At 35.9% G+C, this 18,556-nt stretch overlaps 3 protein-coding genes across 3 annotated transcripts; all 3 read right to left on the reverse strand.

The window, feature by feature from the left end:
- Positions 714-3,604, reverse strand: LOC104754921 (scarecrow-like protein 14). The gene is made up of 2 exons (XM_010477211.2): positions 3,448-3,604; positions 714-3,345 (listed from the first exon to the last, which is right to left on the reverse strand). Exon 2 carries the CDS (start codon positions 3,273-3,275, stop codon positions 981-983), a length of 2,295 nt encoding a protein of 764 aa, XP_010475513.1. The 5' UTR covers positions 3,276-3,345; positions 3,448-3,604; the 3' UTR covers positions 714-980.
- Positions 5,944-9,377, reverse strand: LOC104754922 (telomere repeat-binding protein 5). Its single transcript, XM_010477212.2, is given in 11 exon segments — positions 5,944-6,219; positions 6,308-6,371; positions 6,471-6,670; positions 6,672-6,738; positions 6,848-7,089; positions 7,174-7,253; positions 7,341-7,406; positions 7,490-7,654; positions 7,748-8,483; positions 8,581-8,724; positions 9,149-9,377. Coding segments are annotated over 10 exon segments (1,881 nt in total). The 5' UTR covers positions 8,662-8,724; positions 9,149-9,377; the 3' UTR covers positions 5,944-6,039.
- On the reverse strand, positions 10,136-14,181 carry LOC104754923 (leucine-rich repeat receptor-like serine/threonine-protein kinase At2g14510). The gene is made up of 13 exons (XM_010477214.2): positions 14,001-14,181; positions 13,378-13,915; positions 12,799-13,277; positions 12,553-12,697; positions 12,391-12,462; positions 12,237-12,308; positions 12,095-12,172; positions 11,848-12,002; positions 11,566-11,762; positions 11,346-11,472; positions 11,180-11,245; positions 10,862-11,051; positions 10,136-10,761 (listed from the first exon to the last, which is right to left on the reverse strand). The coding sequence occupies exons 1-13, from the start codon at positions 14,083-14,085 to the stop codon at positions 10,356-10,358; spliced, it is 2,610 nt and encodes an 869-aa protein (XP_010475516.1). The 5' UTR covers positions 14,086-14,181; the 3' UTR covers positions 10,136-10,355.

An 18,556-nucleotide genomic window follows, 5' to 3' on the forward strand; every position in this document is an offset into this window, starting at 1 on the left:
AAGAAAAGAGTTTCATATGCGAAAACTTGGAGAGCAAGATTAATAAAGGTTCCTGATAGGTAGAGTTGATTATCTGACCAATAGGAATTATTTTTAAAAGTTGCTGATGGAATACTTAAGCGATTTGATTGTAATTATTATATAGAACCACGATAATAAAAATACACAAAGAACATAGAAAGGACTCCTCCAGATCTGATCTCTCTCATTCACAATGTCATTCTGACATATATTTGTGAGATTCTCACCATACAATATTGTATACTCGTATGTACATGAAAAAATACATTATACTAGTACTATATAATGTCAGAAAAAACTCGAAATTGAAGTGGGTGTCACGTTTGATCTCATTTATTTATCCCCTTTTTTCTGTCTCCAAATTAAATATTGAAACTTTTTTTTAGAGTTACAAAAAATTATTGGAAATATTAGTTAGGAAAAGTTCATTGGATTGATTATTTCTTTGAATTTGAAATTATTTTTGTTGTTCAATCAATAACTCCTAAGAAACATGTCATACTATTGATTCATAGGAGTTTCCACTTTCCATGTTTCAAAGTTTGCATTATTTCTGATTATATTGTCCTAATACATGATTATCTACTTTTCTAAAGAGTTTTTGTTCTTTGGTATATAGGAGTCCTACTGTAGGACATGTCACACTCTGCGAGCCTGATCAATGCAATAGAGAACTTTTTATAAACAAGACATTGGAAAAAAAATGTAACATTTCATTATTTATGCAACAAAAGATTACATGAACATATATAGCAAAAGATCATGCAGTGAGTACTACTATATCTCATATTATATGTTATTACTCTTACAAACAAACACGCTATGCCACAAGCATATAACAACAATACCCCTAGTGTCCAAGAAGAACCTAACTCTGAACTTAATCTTACTCCTGTTGGCGAGTGACTATCAACAGAAAAAGCCCTACTAACAGTCGCTTAGGAGGCAAGAAAGAACATCTATGAAGACGAAGGAACCCAAATAGATGAAGCATACACGATCCTACCTTTCCAACCTTGAAGCAACCAATTACTGTTTTGATCAACATCGAAGTTTTTATCGTACCCGTTATCGATTTTTATCTTCAGATTTTGCATCAGTTCCTTCTCAAGCGGAAGCTGTCTAAATCCTGCTCTGATCAATCTCGCCTGCCACTGCTTATACGTCTCTGGTCTCTCCACTCTCTCCGTTCCTTCACAAGCCACAACATTAATAATCTCTCTCCCATAAAACTCTTTCTCAAACATCAGCCTCATCTCGTCTTCCCTCGTTAGCTTCGAGTCACACATATCAAGCACAGCCGAGTAATGAAACAACGCTTCTCTGAACCTTGTGACAAAGAATGGCGCGTTGTAGTTTCCACTTAGGATCGCCGGGATGAAGACATTTGGGTTTACTTTTCTTATCAGCTTCAAAACAGCATCTCTCGGGCTGTTCACCAGAACGGTCTCATCTAGAAGGTTCTTGAAACGGAACAAAGAGTTTACAGCCACAAACTCTCCTTGTCGAAGCTTTAAGTCTTCAACTTTGATCGTTTCCCATTTCTGAGCAATTGCGTTGTACTCAAACGGAACATTGTGTCGCTGACAGTATCGAGCCAAACGATTACCAGTCTCCTGAACTCCTTCCGCTGGTCTAAAACCGCGTTGAGGAAGCTCTATACCAGTAATCCGAAGCTTAGGCGAACCACCAGGCCTGAGCGAGAGGCGATGAATAAGCGCAGGCCATTGAAAACCGTAAGATATCCCAAAATCTATTATATGGATCGTGTTGGCGTTTGCAGTGAAACGCATCAGGCTGTGATTAGCAAATATGATAGCAGCTTTTTTAAACGGACAGACCGACATGTATGTCTGGTAAGCCTTCAACATGTCTGCAGCAGATGTTTTCTTTGAAGATAAAGCGGTGTATATCTGTGTACCAGTCCCAGCTAAGCGTGCTTCAAGACTATTTGCAAAATAATGAGCCAATCTCTCTGACCCGTTGCCTAGAGGTGAAGAATGCTCCCTTATCTGTCTTAGCATTTCATTGGCGGTTCTACGATCATCCACTGATACAGCTTGTGCACATAACACCAAAAGAGTCCTCAAATCAGCAGTTTCTTTCTTCCCTGAATCGTTACTTAGACTAGTAGTAGCAGTTGATTTCTTCCCACGAATCTTTGCTCCATTTGACTGCACCGCAATTTGCTGTGTCGTCTCAACATTGGCAGGCTCTGCTGGAAACTTCTGGTCAAGAATGCATACAGGTTTCCCAGGGCCACATACCAAGATCTTATCAAACATTTCAGAAAGCTCACTTTCCTCAACATAAACAGCTGATTGCTTGTTACTTCTTTCTTCAACAGAATCCTCATCATCGTCACGCCAATGGCTTTTCTTTCCAGTCAATCTGTGATGTTCTGTCTCATCCTTCTTCTCTGCCTTAACAAAAACCTCAGAACCATTTTCCTTGGAACCTGAATTACTCGGGATGTAACTATCCACATCGATAAAGAGCTGAGAAGATTTAGGAAGGAACTTACTCGCTTCCTCCACCCCTCTCTTGAACTGCATAGCCAATTCACTATCTTTAAACATATTAGAAACCAAATCATCGCCAAAACCTGACCTATTACCACCAGCACCACCAACCGTGACACTGTTGGACCTAGAAGTGGACTGGAAAACAAAATTACTCGGCATAGGTGACTGTAACCAAGAAGATCTATTCTCAAAACCATCAACACTCCAGTGTGAATCAGAGGAAGTAGTAGTAGTGGTGCTAGCGTAATCACTAAAGGCACCACCTGAACAAGAACCATCAGGGCTATCATGAGTCAGTTTCTCATGATGGTCAATAGAAGCAGAGGAAGAAGAAGAAGGGTACTTTTCGCCAAGGGCCTCATAGAGAGATTTCTCAGCAGCTTGAAGAGCCAAGGCGTCATGAAACATACAAGGCTTCTCTTCCATGTCCTCTTCCATAAGAACTTGGCTTATATACTTCAAAACGGAATCAGAGAAATCAGCGTCATCAGATGGGGATGATAACAGATCTCCTTCTGCTACTGCAGCCTTGTTGTTGTTGTTATGGGGATAAGACTGTGGAAGAGGAGGATCCATGGATGCGAAGTCTAAGAAAGGCTCATCTAGATAGAATCCATTAGTAGCAGCTAAACCTAAGGTGGTATTGTTGGAGGAGGCAGGCAAATCAAACTCGCTAGTGAAATCGAACTGGTCCATGGATCCAGGGAATCCATCCGGGTATGAACCCATGGATCGAAATACAAAAACCCAAAATCTAGAGTCGTTTAAAATCAAGTAAAGGTCGAAACTTTATTAAAACCTGATCAAAAATACCACCAAAAAACAGAGCAGTAAAGATCAGAGAAGAGAAGAGAGAGTATAACAAAAGAAGGAGGGAGATAAGAGAGAGAAGTGAGCATACCTCTTCGAGGGTAAGCAGATTAAGCGGATTCGGCAACAAGATGACAAGGAAGGAAGAGCCTTGAGGTAAGAAAGAGGAATCAGGTCTGTGTACGTGTTGTGGTGTAGAGAGAGAGAGAGAGGCCAGAGAGAAGAAGATGAACCAAATAAGAGAGAGAGATAAGAACTAATTATAATTGTTTTATTACTTAAAAGATAATAAAAATAAAGTATATGCCTTTGTGTTTTTAATTTCCCTCGTAGTATAATTTAACAGTCTGAAAGGAATCTATCCGGTTCCGGACAATCATATTTCAGTATTTTGTTTTTACTACTAATTACTACGAACAGATTTTTATTTTTATTTTATAAAAATAAAAATTAAATTATATTATCTTGCTGAAAACTATATTTATTAATTTTAAAAATTAGTAAATAAATAGCTTCTTTTTTTTTCTTTTCTTTTTGGTGTGGTGACCAATATACAAGAATGAAATATTATATATTGCTTTATTTTAAGTTTTTTAACAAAGAAAATAGCTAAAACTATACAAGTCATTAATTATATGTACATGGATACCATATACCACCCAAAGAATAAGCTAATTTCAATCAATCAATATCGTAATACAAGTCATCCTTCGATTTAGGCCAAGCCCTACATGCAAAACTAATCATTTTACTTTTCTTCCCAATTCTTACTCACTGTTCTTTTTGGTTGACCTGTTTTATGTCGAAGACTAAATAATTAATTCCTATCATAAAACTCATTGTCTTACTTTTTCTTTAAAACATCTTTTAATTTTATGGGTATATTATGCCGGAGAAAAAGTTTGGCGTTACAAACTTACAAAACAAAGGACAAAAGAAAAACAAAAATTTGGAAGCAAAGAAACGGATAGCCCACAAAAACAAAGAAAAGAAGACGAAACAGAGCTAGTCGAGTCGATGACTACGAAGGCCAGAAAGGTCTGTCTCTTGGGATGTATGATTGATGTCGGCCTTCGTTGGTGACACACTTCTATAGAGAGCACTACTGTGTGTTGTTGCTTTCGATTTATTGATGGTTTCCCAAATCTTGAAACTTACTTAAAGACATAAATCTTTCTATTTATTATAATAATGGCTAATCATAATTGAACTACTAGCTACTGTATGAAGTTGGAAAGTTTTTAAAATACTACTATCATTTAAAGATAAGACAAAAAAAAAGATAAAATAGTTGATATTCCAAACTTTGTATTCCACTTGAATAAAATTAGATTTTCCTAATTCCTCACGTCTTTTAAATTTGATCAAAGTTCAAAGAATACTTTATTTGTAGCAATTGTATATACTTTTCTAAAAAATATAGAGATTTCAACTTTTTTAACTCCAAATCATCGCTCCTTAAATTATGATTTTTAGTTTTTCATTAATTGCTCGTAACTTTCGCATGCCAATTATAAACATTGGCCTAATCCTAGCCACATGCAGTGGCCGATGCAGAAGTCATTCTTGTATGGGGCACCACTTTAATGAACTAATAATTTTGTTAAATTTAATTGATATACTACTTAGCTTAGCATTTTACATGTGGCACAACCTTAAGAAACTGAATTTTTTGTTGATTTTAATAGATATACCAACACAAATTACCTAATAATTTACAAGAATTAAGAAAATGAGTATGGGGCACTTGCCCCACCCCTCATAAGCCTAGATCCGCCCCTGGCCACATGCATGAACACGACCAAACAAAAAAAGAAAGCACTTTTTCTACCCGCATAACAACGATGCTATGCTAGCAAAAAACATAAGACTCACATATAGGTGTCGACTTTTGATAAGGATATGAAGTAAGGAAAGTGACATCTCCAATAATTTCTCTCCATTCATCGATAAGATCCTAAAGAATCTTCCACCATATATACTCTCTTTTCTCTGTAACTTTTCAAAAAAGTGTGTTTAGCCATTGAGAAAAGTCCCATATAGCTATTACCACAAAAGGCCAAAGTGAATAATTATTGGTACGTATGTTTAATTTGTTCCATTTCCTCTTATCAACTCGACCTATTTTTGTCACGGAATCTTGTCTCAAGGCCCCATGTGCGTATCACAGAGCTAAGCTTCTTGGTGATTTCTACTTCATACATATATTATAACAACTTATTTATTTATTTATTAATCAACAAGTTTAAAGTTTAGATCATTTTTGATGATATAGATACGAGCAATTTGCTGACAAACTCATAAATACGATTATACGATTAGCTTGCGTGACACTCTTTGTGTGGATTTTTCAAACACAATAATACACCACAAATTATAAATATCTCAATTTTGCAAAGGCAACAAAAGGAAGAAACATCTTATTATAACAACGCTCTGTGAAAAAATTACATCAGACTTCACATATCTTCATCTCTATATTCTTCTTCTTCATCACAATCCATTCCTCTTTTTTTGTTTTTGTTTTTTTACATTGAATCTCTTCAAATACATGACATAACAAAACAAATTAACAAACAAAAAAGTATATATATATATATATATATGAAAGGAAAAAAAATTCCAGGTTCATCCTGCTATAACGTTCATTTTCACGTTGCAAAGATAAAATTTGTTCCCGGGTCTATAGACCAAGACTGGTCTCGAGTTTCTGGGGTCCCTCTAGCAATAGGTGTTTCCCCTGTTGCTGGGACCAGTAGGCATGAGCCGTTAGTACCCTGTCTAAGAGCTCCTGTGGAACTGGCTCACCTCTCCTTTGTTGCGGCGATATTCTCGCTGTGTGCACCAGCGTCTTCCATTTGTCCTATTATTCACATAAAACCCCAAATTACTTCTTGCACAAGCAACATAGACCTCATTACTGAGTTGTAAAAGGAGAGTTTTTTCTTTACCTTTAAGTCAACGTAAGTCCGGTGCTTAGCATTATCAAAAGCTCGCAACTTTACATCACGCCACCTGCATATAGATGTGCCCAGCAAATTTATAATTATTGTGGACCAATTACTGATGGAAATTGAGTCTTCTACTTTGGTGAACATAAAAAGTTTTAGTTACCTTCCAGTCCCAAGTCTCTCCACAGCTTGAACAAGTGCCTCTACTTCTGCAACAGAGAAAGGTCGACGGATTCTGCGCTGTGCCACCTCAGATCGCTTGGTTTTCCGAGGTGGGACTACGGTCAAAGCCTGAACATGCAGAGGACGGACTGGAATCAAGGCTCTAGAGTATATGGTTTTAGCCCTATTTGGTGCTGAGGGGTTTGGAGTCAAGGTCACTTTCTACAGAATTACTCGGTTTAGCATGCTTCCCCGGTGATGGGAGACATCTAGTGACAAACAAACATGTTCCGGAAAACATTAGCAACCTAATTATTTTTCTACACCAAAGAAAAAAAAAGAAGTAAAACATTGATCTCTGGAGGGATTGATACTGACCTTGTTAAAGTGTGAGATACATTACATGGACGCACATAGTCAGAATCTTCAGGAGGTAGCGGTTTAGTGGATTGTGGAGGATTGGGCTCAAGACAAAACCCTAGCGTATCCGAAAGAGTGTCTAGAGAGATTCCACTCTGAAGCAGCATTTTGCTGTCGTCTCTAACTTTTTTCCCATGAACAAGAACACCTATGCGTAATTCACCTCCAAGTATCGAGGTCAAAGCTTCCAACACTGTCCTCTAGAGAAGAGGAAGTAAATTTTTCATCATTATCCATAAATATGAATGACCCTTTTCAGAAAATTCTAAGTCAAATATCCAAACCTTTAGTGAACCAACAGTTGCAGTCTCTGGGATCTCAATGAAAAGTTCAGGAACTCTAAACGACTTGATTCCAAGTTTCACTAAGCACAGCAAAAGAAAATATGAACAGAGTCAATACAAAAACTCATGAGTGATAGAAACAGGAAAAGCTTCATAGAAACATTTACCGTGAGAATCTCTTGACTGCGCTGCTGGCTGCTTCTGACAAGCTATGGATGATAGAAAACCTGAAGCTGCAGAACACAAAGCTCAGAGTTGATCATGATATCATCATAACGTGGTTTTGACGTTTAAATGACAAGATTTTTGGTAATACCCTTTCGAGGTGAACCAGAAAGGCCTTCAGTTTTAGCAGTTTCATCAGATTGTGATGCTGTATAACCATCAAAGTATCTTCTTTTTTTGATAGGATAGTTTCTCTCTAATCTTTGGCTTTTGAGACAATGTTTCTTGCTGTAGTAACCATTCTTCATGTCCAAGTCTAAACATTTTCATGGATAAACCATAAGTACTAAAACCAGAACATCTTTAAAAGAACATATAACTACTAAATAGCCCACAATTAATGGTTCACCTGAATTAGTTACCGTAGTATCTCTCGGCTTTGGAGAGACTTTACAATACTTTGAAGCAAAAACTTTCCTTATTCTTCTATCTCCAATACGGAGAGTTGACCTAAATGATTTTGTTCTGTAACGAGCTGACAAGTTTTCGCCATCATCATCATTTTCCTTACCAAGTAAATCTATATCATCAGAGCATACTGAAGGATTTTGGGGAATTGGTTTCCTGAATCCACTACCTATATGATTCTCATCCTTGGCTACAACGTTCCTTGATAACTTTGCTTCAAAGTTTAGCCCACCAAGCATTGATTTCTTATCATTACACTCTGACCTATAGCAATGATCACTATTGTTGTCGATCTTGGTGTCCTCATAGGCCAATTCTTGAGTTTCAAACTTCTCTGAAGAATCAGAAGTTACACCAGAAGAAGATCCAAAATGGAACTCTGTAAGGGGACTTGGAGATCTATTGAAGCTTTGAATTTCATGAGATTTTGGAAGGATCTCAGAGACAAAGAAACTTCTTTCAGCAATATTATTGGTAGTCTCTTCTTCCACTGTTGGATCACGGCCGTTAAGCGGTTCTGTCTTAACTGCACACTGATCTTCATTATTACCGGATGATGCGTTGTTACTTGAGGAAGAAGAATTCCCACCTTCAAGAAGCAGTTTGCCAGCTACTGCAGCCAACAAATCGAACGACGATATTTGATGGTTTTCGTTTTTCTTCTTGAAAGCACTCTTCTAGCAAAAACATACATATCACTATCAGAGGGGAAGATTGGAACATGAAACTGTTATTAGAATAGACACAAAAGTTAAAAGAAATATATTTAGTTACTCTGGGTGATCTGGCAGCTCGAGGTGTGTGAGGCACCTCATAGCCATTGAATCCATAATCAAGCCTCTTTTGCAACACCATGATTCGAAGAACATTTCAGACATTCAGCAAAACGAAGGCATCCTCACGGATGTTACAAGATCCCTGCAGGAAAACAGATCTATGTTAACGAGTTCCAACAATGTATTAGAATTTTTCCAACATATATATTCATCTTGTGTATGTTTCCAAATTCAGAGATATATCATATCTTTTTCTTTTGTTAAACCTCACTAGAACCCAAGAATTTTCTACTTGCCAAGATCTGTCTAAAGGCCTCACTTGATTAATGATAACGTAAAGAAAGAAAACAAAAAAAAAACAGAGCAAAATCTCACACATGAATGAAAACCTAATAACCAAGTGAAACTCTTCTAACCCTGAAACTAGGTTTTCATGGAAACCAAACGAAAGTCTCTCGTTCTTAGGAAACCACATTACAACATTGTTAAATAAAAACCCTTTGTTTTATTCGAATCACCGCAATTCGAATAGCAGATCCAAGAAAACATTCAAAAATATTTCTCACCTTTTTCCGGCAGGCAAATGCACGACGATAAGAGAAACAAGAGAAGAATCAGCAGACTGAAACCAAAATGTTTTTTTATTTTCTCATCAAACACATTTTTTTTTCTTTTTTACTGGAAAACGAAAGAGAAAAACAAAAGTTTCTGTTTTTATTTTATGTTTTTTTGTGGGTGGAAAATGGAAAAACCCGACAAAAGAAACTACGGGAAGGAGAAGGAGAAGGGCTTAAACCCCGTTGGTCTTATACGAGTAACACCGGACGTGTGAGAGAAAGAAAGAAGAAGAGCGAATAACCAGTAAAACCCCCCACCCCCCCTGAAGACCTGTTCTTCTTCTCCCCTTCTTGGGTCACCCACCACTGTCTCACGCTACCTCCTCTTCATTCGGACACGTGCTCACTCTGTCGGATCATGCGCTTTTTTTTTACCACACACAAACTTCTACAAAAACGTTGAGTCACAAATGCCATGTAACCCTTTTTTTTTTTTCATGTCATTCTCCTTCTTTCCCTTTTTATTGTCTTTTTCAGTTTATTTTGTCTATTATTTTAGGGATCCCTTTATTTTTATAAGAAAACATCATTTTGATAACTTTGTATTCATAGAGTAAAAAAAAAAAAAACCTGATGAAAATATTCAAGTGTCAGGTTAAACAAATGTTCATAATGCTCAATAAAATATTATATTTCAGAAAAGAAAATATTTTTTTCTCTTTACTCATATTCATCCGCACCAATATCGGAATTGAGGACTGAAATTTACATTAAAAAAAAAAAGCTTAAACCAATAAAAATATCAATGAGAATTCTGGCACACCAAGGCTACATTTTTAGTAAAAAGAACTATGGTCCAACTTATCCATAACTATTTCGACCAAAAAAAACTTATCCATAACTATTGTCGGAACGGTGCAAAATATTGTTGCCTGGTCGTCTTATTTAGTCTTCTCCTAACCATATACGATATGCGCAAAATATACTCAAGCGATATACAAAAGATACTCTTCGGTCCAATAGATATTTCCGTCTTAACATTTTACATAGACAGACATAGCATCCACAAAACAATTATTATAAATTTATGAAACTAATTCAAATAGGAATAAATTCCGTAGCGTGAGACGAAGTTTTTCAACATTCCAGACTTTAATACACAACCTGTGGATCGGAGAGTATATTTTCAAATAGAAATATATAGTAGATGAAAAGATTAACGGGCTGAAGGAGTATCACTGATGAAACTTATGCTATGTCCCGTTGACTTGGTTGAATTTTCATCTTGGCTCCTTCTCTTACTTAGGTTATATATTTCCAAACACTCATTTAACTCATGAGCAACCCGAGTCATGTTCGGTCTCTCTGTAGAAGAAGGGTTAATGCATGACATTGCTAATTCAAGAGCTTTCCAAGATGAACCTGTGTCATAATCTCCATGGAGATTCGGATCCATAATACTTTGAATATCACCAGTTGCAAGCATAGACTTGGCCCATTCTACTATGTAAGACTTTTCACGGGATTGTTCAATCACCTGTTGGCCTGTGATAATTTCCAGTAACACAATCCCAAAGCTATAAACATCACTCTTCTCTGTTAACCAATTCTTTTGATAATATCTGCAAGAAATGTACTTAACTAAGATGTTTGTATTTTGTTTTCACTAAAAAAGCAGACATTTATAAGACTAAAATGTGATGTGAAATATATGTAACTTACTCAGGATCAAGATATCCAAGAGTTCCAGCTACATTTGTTGATACGTGAGTGTTACTCCCCACTAGAAAAGATCTTGAAAGTCCGAAGTCGGCCAGTTTCGCTTCAAACTGTTGACCTAACAATATATTGGTACTTTTCACATCTCTATGAACCATTGGTGGCTTACATCCAATATGCAAATACTCAATTCCTAGTACATAGAAAACCTTCATATGTTAATTAACTATCATAGAAATGAATTTTAAAAGAAATATGAATATACATATAGTATGTATTGTCTTAATATAAAAGAAGAAGGAAATATAAACGATTACAAACCTAGCGCAGACTCGATAGCTATTTTAAGTCTATTCGACCAGTTCAAAATAGAGCCACCACGTTTTCCTGCCAAAAATCATCATAAGGTTTAATCTAAGGTTTAAAAGCCTTTGGCTTTGGAAAAGGTAGCTAAAGAAAAACTGTGTATTATACTCTAATGGTCTACCTGAGAGATGTTCCCTTAAATTCCCGTTTTCCATGAACTCGTAGATGAGAGCCAAGTCATTTCCTTCATCACAATATCCGATGAGGCTTACTAAATTCACGTGGTGAACTCTTAGAAGTAGTTCGACCTAACAATATTTAACGATACATAAAAGGGTATATATATCATTACCTCATGATTGTCCTAAAATTTCTTGGAAATTTGTAATGTAATTAAGTACCTCTGTTTTGAACTCCTTGTAGCCTTGAGTTGATGACTGAGAGAGAACTTTAACGGCTACTTGTTCATTGTTTAGAAAACCATGACAAACAACACCAAAGCCTCCTTTACCGAGGACAACTTGAAAGTTATTAGTCATTTCCTTGACCTCTGAATATGTATATCTTCTATTTTTCATTTCTAGTGATGGGCGCCTAACTGCAGAAAATAATTTGACATGGATTCATGAGAGTTAATACTTTTTGATATGGACTAATATATATATAAATGTTTTATTTTCTACCTTTGCAAGTTGATGGCTTTCTTTTTCTGTAAATAAATATGAGAACAACCACAAACATGATAACAGCCACAAACAAAAGAGACACAACAATCGGCACGACAGGGGATCTAGATCTTGGTTCGCGTGACCCACGTTGCTTTACATTTTCATCAACTCTAAAGAATGAAAACGTTATTGATCAATAGATATATCATAAAAAGAGAGTAAATAATAAATCCAATATTATCATCGCAAAACAGAGTCTTACGATAGCTTTAAACCATCCTTTTCCCTATCGAGAAGGGCTTGAGGAACAGAGCCACTAAGATTGTTTCCTCTTAAGTTTCTGTGGACGTGGAGAGATCATTAGAAACTAATATAGACAACACAATGAGATTTAGATAACTTACATGACCAACAACGATTTCATCTTGGCTAGAAATTCCGGCACTTCTCCAGTCAAGTTGTTGTTAGATAAATCCCTAAAATTATTTTTTTCAAGAGATAAATGTTAAACCAATCCAACAATTTTATTTTATTTTATTCAATCATGTAAAGACGTACAACTCTCGCAGCTGACTTAGATTCTGTATGCTAGGCGGTATAACTCCAGTTAATCCACTTGAAGACAGATCTCTAGTATGCATGTGACCAGAGACATAATCACATAAAAAGATACATTAATTAACTTGATAGTAATGTTTTGTTTTAAATCAATGTTCTTACAATGCTATGATTCTTGGTGGTGTGGAGATATCAATAACGTTGCAGCTTAAACCAATCCACGAGAATTTCTTAGGAACACATGGATCTCCCTGCCAGCTGATTCTACTTAATTGATAACTAGTTTGGATGTTCTTTATGGCAATGACTAACCAAAGTACAAAAAGACCATGAATTAAAAATGTGAAAAGACATATAAAATACGTCTAATTATATTCACAAAAACTACATGGTTCGTTGGCTACATACCATCATCTGTACTCGTCTCTGATTGTGGGAAATGTATGATGCTAAAAATCTCTAAAGCATTTATTAGGGGTGGTAGAGTAGACTTGGGCGTTTTTGATAGCTGCACACGACATAAACCTCCCTCACATTTCAGCGGTACAGTGTTGAATAAAGTCTGTGCTTCAAACTTCATAGGACTATAAGTATCGAAATCAACTTTTCCATTTGCTACAATTTTGAATTCCCTAGTTTCATTGGCCTGCACTTGTTGGATATCGCCGAAGTAAAGATAACCGTACATTTCGTCATCAGAGGTTTCCAAATCCCAGATAATGGTCAATGGCTCACTGGCATTAGTCGGTATGGCGGCGGTCGAAATAACATCACGTGGGGGTGCATAGCCACGGGAAGAATCCGTAACGTTGAGGGTTGTGTTTATTTGAGTCCATTCCGGTTGTAAATATGGAAGCCAAATACGATCATACACATCTTTCGGATAACTGCCAGTATCAATAATTAACTTTTATATTAAGAAACCTAAAAAAAAAAAATTACAAGTATATGGAAGAAAGGTAGCCTTAATTATAAAATATCACATACCTTATAAACTTTTCTGAAGCGGTGAAATAGAGGTGCGCTATAGTCTTCAAGGAACCTGTTTGAGCATTATAAATATCATACCGCAAGGGTCTTAACTCTATGGATGATATCAGTGGTGTGCTTGTCCCTGTCTTAACGACACATATATCTAAACTGTTAGACCTTGTGATATGAATGATCTCCTCAGTCGCACTTAAACCAGATTTTCCAAGATCTAAAGATGTCCAAATATTGGGACCAAGATATAGGTCGAATCTTGGAGGATTATTAAGACCGTCGTAGTTGCCATATACAAACACGGTCCTGATTAGATAGTTCGTGTCTTGCTTGGTACTCAGACTATAGCAATTTCTAATTCCATCCGGAAAGTATCTCAAAACCCTGTTTGGCTTCCAGATAGCTATGTCTGAGTTATTTTGAATATGACCGGTTTTTCCTCCGCGGATGAAATTAGCATCAGATATGTATGTTAAATTGGTGACTTTTTCGTTATAAGGAGATTCGTTAGAAGGTAATCCACAATCCAAACTGATGAATCCTGGTAAGGGTAAATATCGGAAAACTTTTCATATCTATATCAGAAAAATATCAATAAAGAGTGAAAAGACTAAAAAAAAAAATACCTTGTTGATTTTGAGACTTAACAAGATGTATAATAATGGAGAAAGTGGCATAAGCAAGTAACAGACGTTTGTTGCAAATCTCCATTCTCGACTACTTTCTCAAGTTTCAACCAAACGAAAACTTAACAACAACGAAAAAGTGTACTCTCGAAACATTGTAAAGTCATACGTATCTTTTTATTTTGTGTACATATATATCTATAGATGAATATTTCTACTAGTGATCATTCTTTAAGCACTGCCAAGTAAAAAGTTGGCAATGTCAACTTATGGAAACGTCACCTGCAAATAGGAAACGATCTAATGTATTTTTCTAATACATAAATGACGTAAAAGACTATTAGTCTAAGATGGAACGAGTAATTTCTAGGAAGCTTGACTGACATGAATGTTTGAGATCAATGTGGCATTCTCAATTTCAAAAAGCCAAACGTCTGTTATAAAAAATATGCAACCATGCTATGTCGGAATATATTATATAATTATCACACTTATGCCGGTTAAATCAAGTGTTGATATTTTAATAAATATGAATTTCATATAATTTGTTGTGGAGAAACTAAAATACTAGTAATTTTTTGCAATATTTATGAATCAGGAATATCTGTAAATAATTTAATTTGATTTATGGGAAATCGTCAAGGTGCAGTAGTTTTCCGAAATATCCATTTTCTAAAACTCACACCCTTAAACTTTTTACCCATTTAATTTCCACTCTAGATGTAAATTATTTGTAACGGTAAAATTTATCACGCGCTCTAATTTTGCAATTTTGGAAAATAAGCTGATTTGGCGGACTATAGACCACGGAAACTGAGAGAATTTTAGCGAGTTATTACCACGCGTTATTTCTGCGAGTGGGGTATTATTTTACCATCTGGATCCGGCTACGTACTTGGGCCTTGGGCCATCGGCCTATATCCTTAATTTTTTTTGGTACTAATCCATAAAAGGGTTCACATGTAAAATATTCACATTACAGACTTTGAATACACACAACCTGTGGAGTACTGTATCTCTCAAAAACAAAAACAAAAATTATATTAACTAGCTGAAGGACTATCACTGATAAAAACTTATGTTATAGCAGAAAAAGGAAATTTTTTGTCAAAAAAAAAATATTAACGAAAACTGAAAAAAAAATTAAGACATAGAACCGTTGTCAAAAAAAAAAAAAAAAAAAAAAAGAAATTGCAAAAAGGAAATTATGTTATGTCAAAATAAAAATAGGAGCGTAAGTGAAAAATCAGAAGTTTTCCTTTTTGCGGAGTCAACATTATCTTTATAAATAGTCTGACTCATCTCTTTTCTTCTTCTTCTTCACTTGAGAAATCGTGTCAAATTCTCTACAGCGTGAAACCCTAATCCCTAAGATAAGATTGATCGGAGGGAAGGATCTCGTTTCCTGACTCAGTTACGTTTTCTCAAAACCCTAACTTCTTTCTACGGTACATGATCGAGTGTACACTACAGTTACTTGCTTGTTTTTTTTCTAGGGTTTGGTTGCTAACTTGTTGTTCTGTTTTTTTTTTCTTCCAGGTTTTGGATGATGTTTTTATATCAATCAATGATGGCTTTGATGGAAACGCTTCTTCTCTGCGCAATGTTTTCACTCTTCAGGGGTTTTGTTCAGTTTCCTTTTAACACATCTTTTACTTTTTTTTTTAATATGTTTTGTACCTTACGTTTCTTTCTTCCTTGTTTTGGAAGCAAATTACTGATCTGATCATTACCTTCTTCTCCATGCTGCTACGTCTTCAGGCGTTCTCTCAGGTTCGTTGCTCTAACTGCATCTCTATTTGCTTCCGAATTTACTAATTACTTGTCTTTTTTGTTTTGTTGTTTAGATTTGTGGAGGAGGATCTTATGATTGATCGGTGATAGCTTTGACAGATCATGGTCTCTCTCATTCATATTGCTCTTCTAAGGTTTGGTTTCTATGTTTCTAATCTGAATCGTTTAAGGGATTTTAGTATGTTCATGTGATTTTTACTTCTTCGTTATGTTATTTCAGGTTTTGGATGATGCTTTTATCGTTCAGTGATTGCTTTGATGGACGCACTTCTTCTCTGTACTCTATAGGTGATCTTCATGAGTTTTGTTCTTCCTCTTTACTCGTCTTTTACTTCTTTTTGTTTTGTTTTGTACCTTATGTTTTCTTTCTTCGTTTTGTAGGTGTTTTGCAAGCGAGTTATGATCTGTGATCTAAGGATTAGTTGCACGGGATGGTTGTAGCTATGTTTTGCTTGTTTATGGCATCAATGGTGTTCATAGTTTAGTTGTTGTTGGAGTGTCCGGGAATAAGGTATCTGTCTTGCTTCTTTCTCTTCTTTTTTGTTATCCTAAATGTGGAGGTGACTGTCATGTTTGTAGATTTTTAAGTGATATGTTTCTGTATTTGTTAAGGAATTAATTGTATACTAATATCCTATTTCTGATCCTTGTTTATGAAGAGAACCGTACTCTGATTCTCAGATAGATAATGTAATGTCGACAAGGTCAATCAGTGAGAATGAAGCAAGCAGATCAGAAGAATTCAGTATCCAGTTTGATGGTTCGTGACTTCTAATCCTGATAATTTGGTGATTAGCATTGGTATGACTCCTCCTAATCTAGTCTTTATCAAATCCAGTCTCCACTCTCCTGGCATATATATTCTGTTTTTGCTTGCCCTAATCATTTACTTGGATGTAATGTTTTGCAGGAGCTACTAACAAGTAACAAGCCACAAGAGTTGGATGATGCAGTGCTTAGGAGATTGGTAAGAACACTTTTTCACCAGGATTTTCATTTTTATCATATCATTTTTAGTCACTCTGTTTATTATGTTCATGCGACTTTTACCTCTTCGCTCTGTTATCTCAGGTTTTGGATGATGCTTTTATCGACAAGTGATGGCTTTGACTGATCGTCCTCAGGCGTTTGTATGGGTTCCTTGCTCTAAACGCATCTCTATTATTTGTTTCTGAATATTCACTTTCGTTATGTTGTTTTTCTTCTAGTTATTGACTTGTCGTTTATGTTGTTTCAGGTTTTGGATGATGTTTTCTCTATCAATACCGATGGCTTTGACTGATCTTTCTCAAGCGTTCTCATGGGTTCCTTGCTCTAAACACATCTCTAATATTTGTTTCTGAATATTCACTTTGTTTCTGTGTTTTTTTTTTGTTCTAGCTACATGTTATTAACTTGTTGTTTTTCTGTTGTTATTGTTGTTTCAGGTTTTGGATGATGATTTTATCAATCAGTGATGGTTTTGACTGCTCTTCTTCAGGCGTTCTCATGGGTTCCAATTGGAATCGGGTATATAGTAACTCACAGCTACAAGCTTGCGGACCAGGTAACAAGTTAGAAAATGATGTGTGGTATCTTCAAATTATATGGATTTTCACTTACTTGTTTATTTTCTAAGGGTTTGGTTTCTAACTTATTGTTCTGTTTTTTTTTTCCAGGTTTTGGATGATGTTTATATCAATCAATGATGACTTTGATGGAAACGATTCTTCTCTGTGCAACGTCTTCACTCTTCAGGGGTTTTGTTCTGTACCTCTTAACACATCTTTTACTTCTTTTATATGTTTTTTACATTACGTTTCTTTCTTCCTCTTGCAGGTGTTTTGGAAGCACATTATTGATCTGATCATCATTACCTTCTACATGCTGCTACGTCTTCAGGCATTCTCACGGGTTCCTCCTTGCTCTAAACGCATCTCTATTAGCTTCTGAATTTTCAGTTTGGTTTGATGGTTTTCTTTCTAATTACATGTTACTTGTCGTTTTTGTTGTGTTGGTTTATGTTCATGCGATTTTTACCTCTCTTCGCTCGGTTATTTTAGATTGTGGAGGAGGATGCTTTGATGGATCTTCTTTTCTTCTCTGCGCTACATCTTCAGGTACCTTTCTTCCTCTTAGCCGATTTTTTTCTCTCCATATAAGTGAATTAACATCTCAGTCTCTCTTTCATGCAGATCGCTGAGGCAACTGGATTGCTGTGTGGGAGGCTCAAAGAGAAAACATTGTGGGAGTTTAACTTTCAGGTATAACAGTATGATTTCTGTGTTTAATTTTGAGGTTACCTCGGATCTATAAACCTTTTTGCCTATCGGTTGTTTTATTTTATATTGGCTATTGTTGATCCTCCGTTTCTCGTGTTTCCCAGATGTTCTTGCTGTGTTCACACACATTCAGATGAGAGATATTCCACAAATTCTTTCCTAGACGAGTTTGTTCTTAAACTTTTTCCTTTATAACTTGTTTTTGTTGGTACGCTTAAAACTGAAAATATCTCTCTCTCTTTGATGCAGATTGTGGAGGCACCGGGACAGATATAATGATATGCCAAATCTTTCTTCTGGTCTGTCATCTTTACAAGTTTCTTCTGTGCTACATCTTTCTATTATCTTCTTTCCCTTTGTTTTATTTTTTGTGTTCTTTATGATCAGCTAATGTTTTTCTTTGGATAAATTTTTATATTAGATTTTTTTCTGTATATAAGCTAAAGATATCTTCTCTATTTGATGCAGATCGTCGTCGGGTCGAGGCACTGGAATTGCTAT

Source organism: Camelina sativa, chromosome 17, assembly GCF_000633955.1.
Source record: "Camelina sativa cultivar DH55 chromosome 17, Cs, whole genome shotgun sequence".
NCBI lineage: Eukaryota > Viridiplantae > Streptophyta > Magnoliopsida > Brassicales > Brassicaceae > Camelina > Camelina sativa.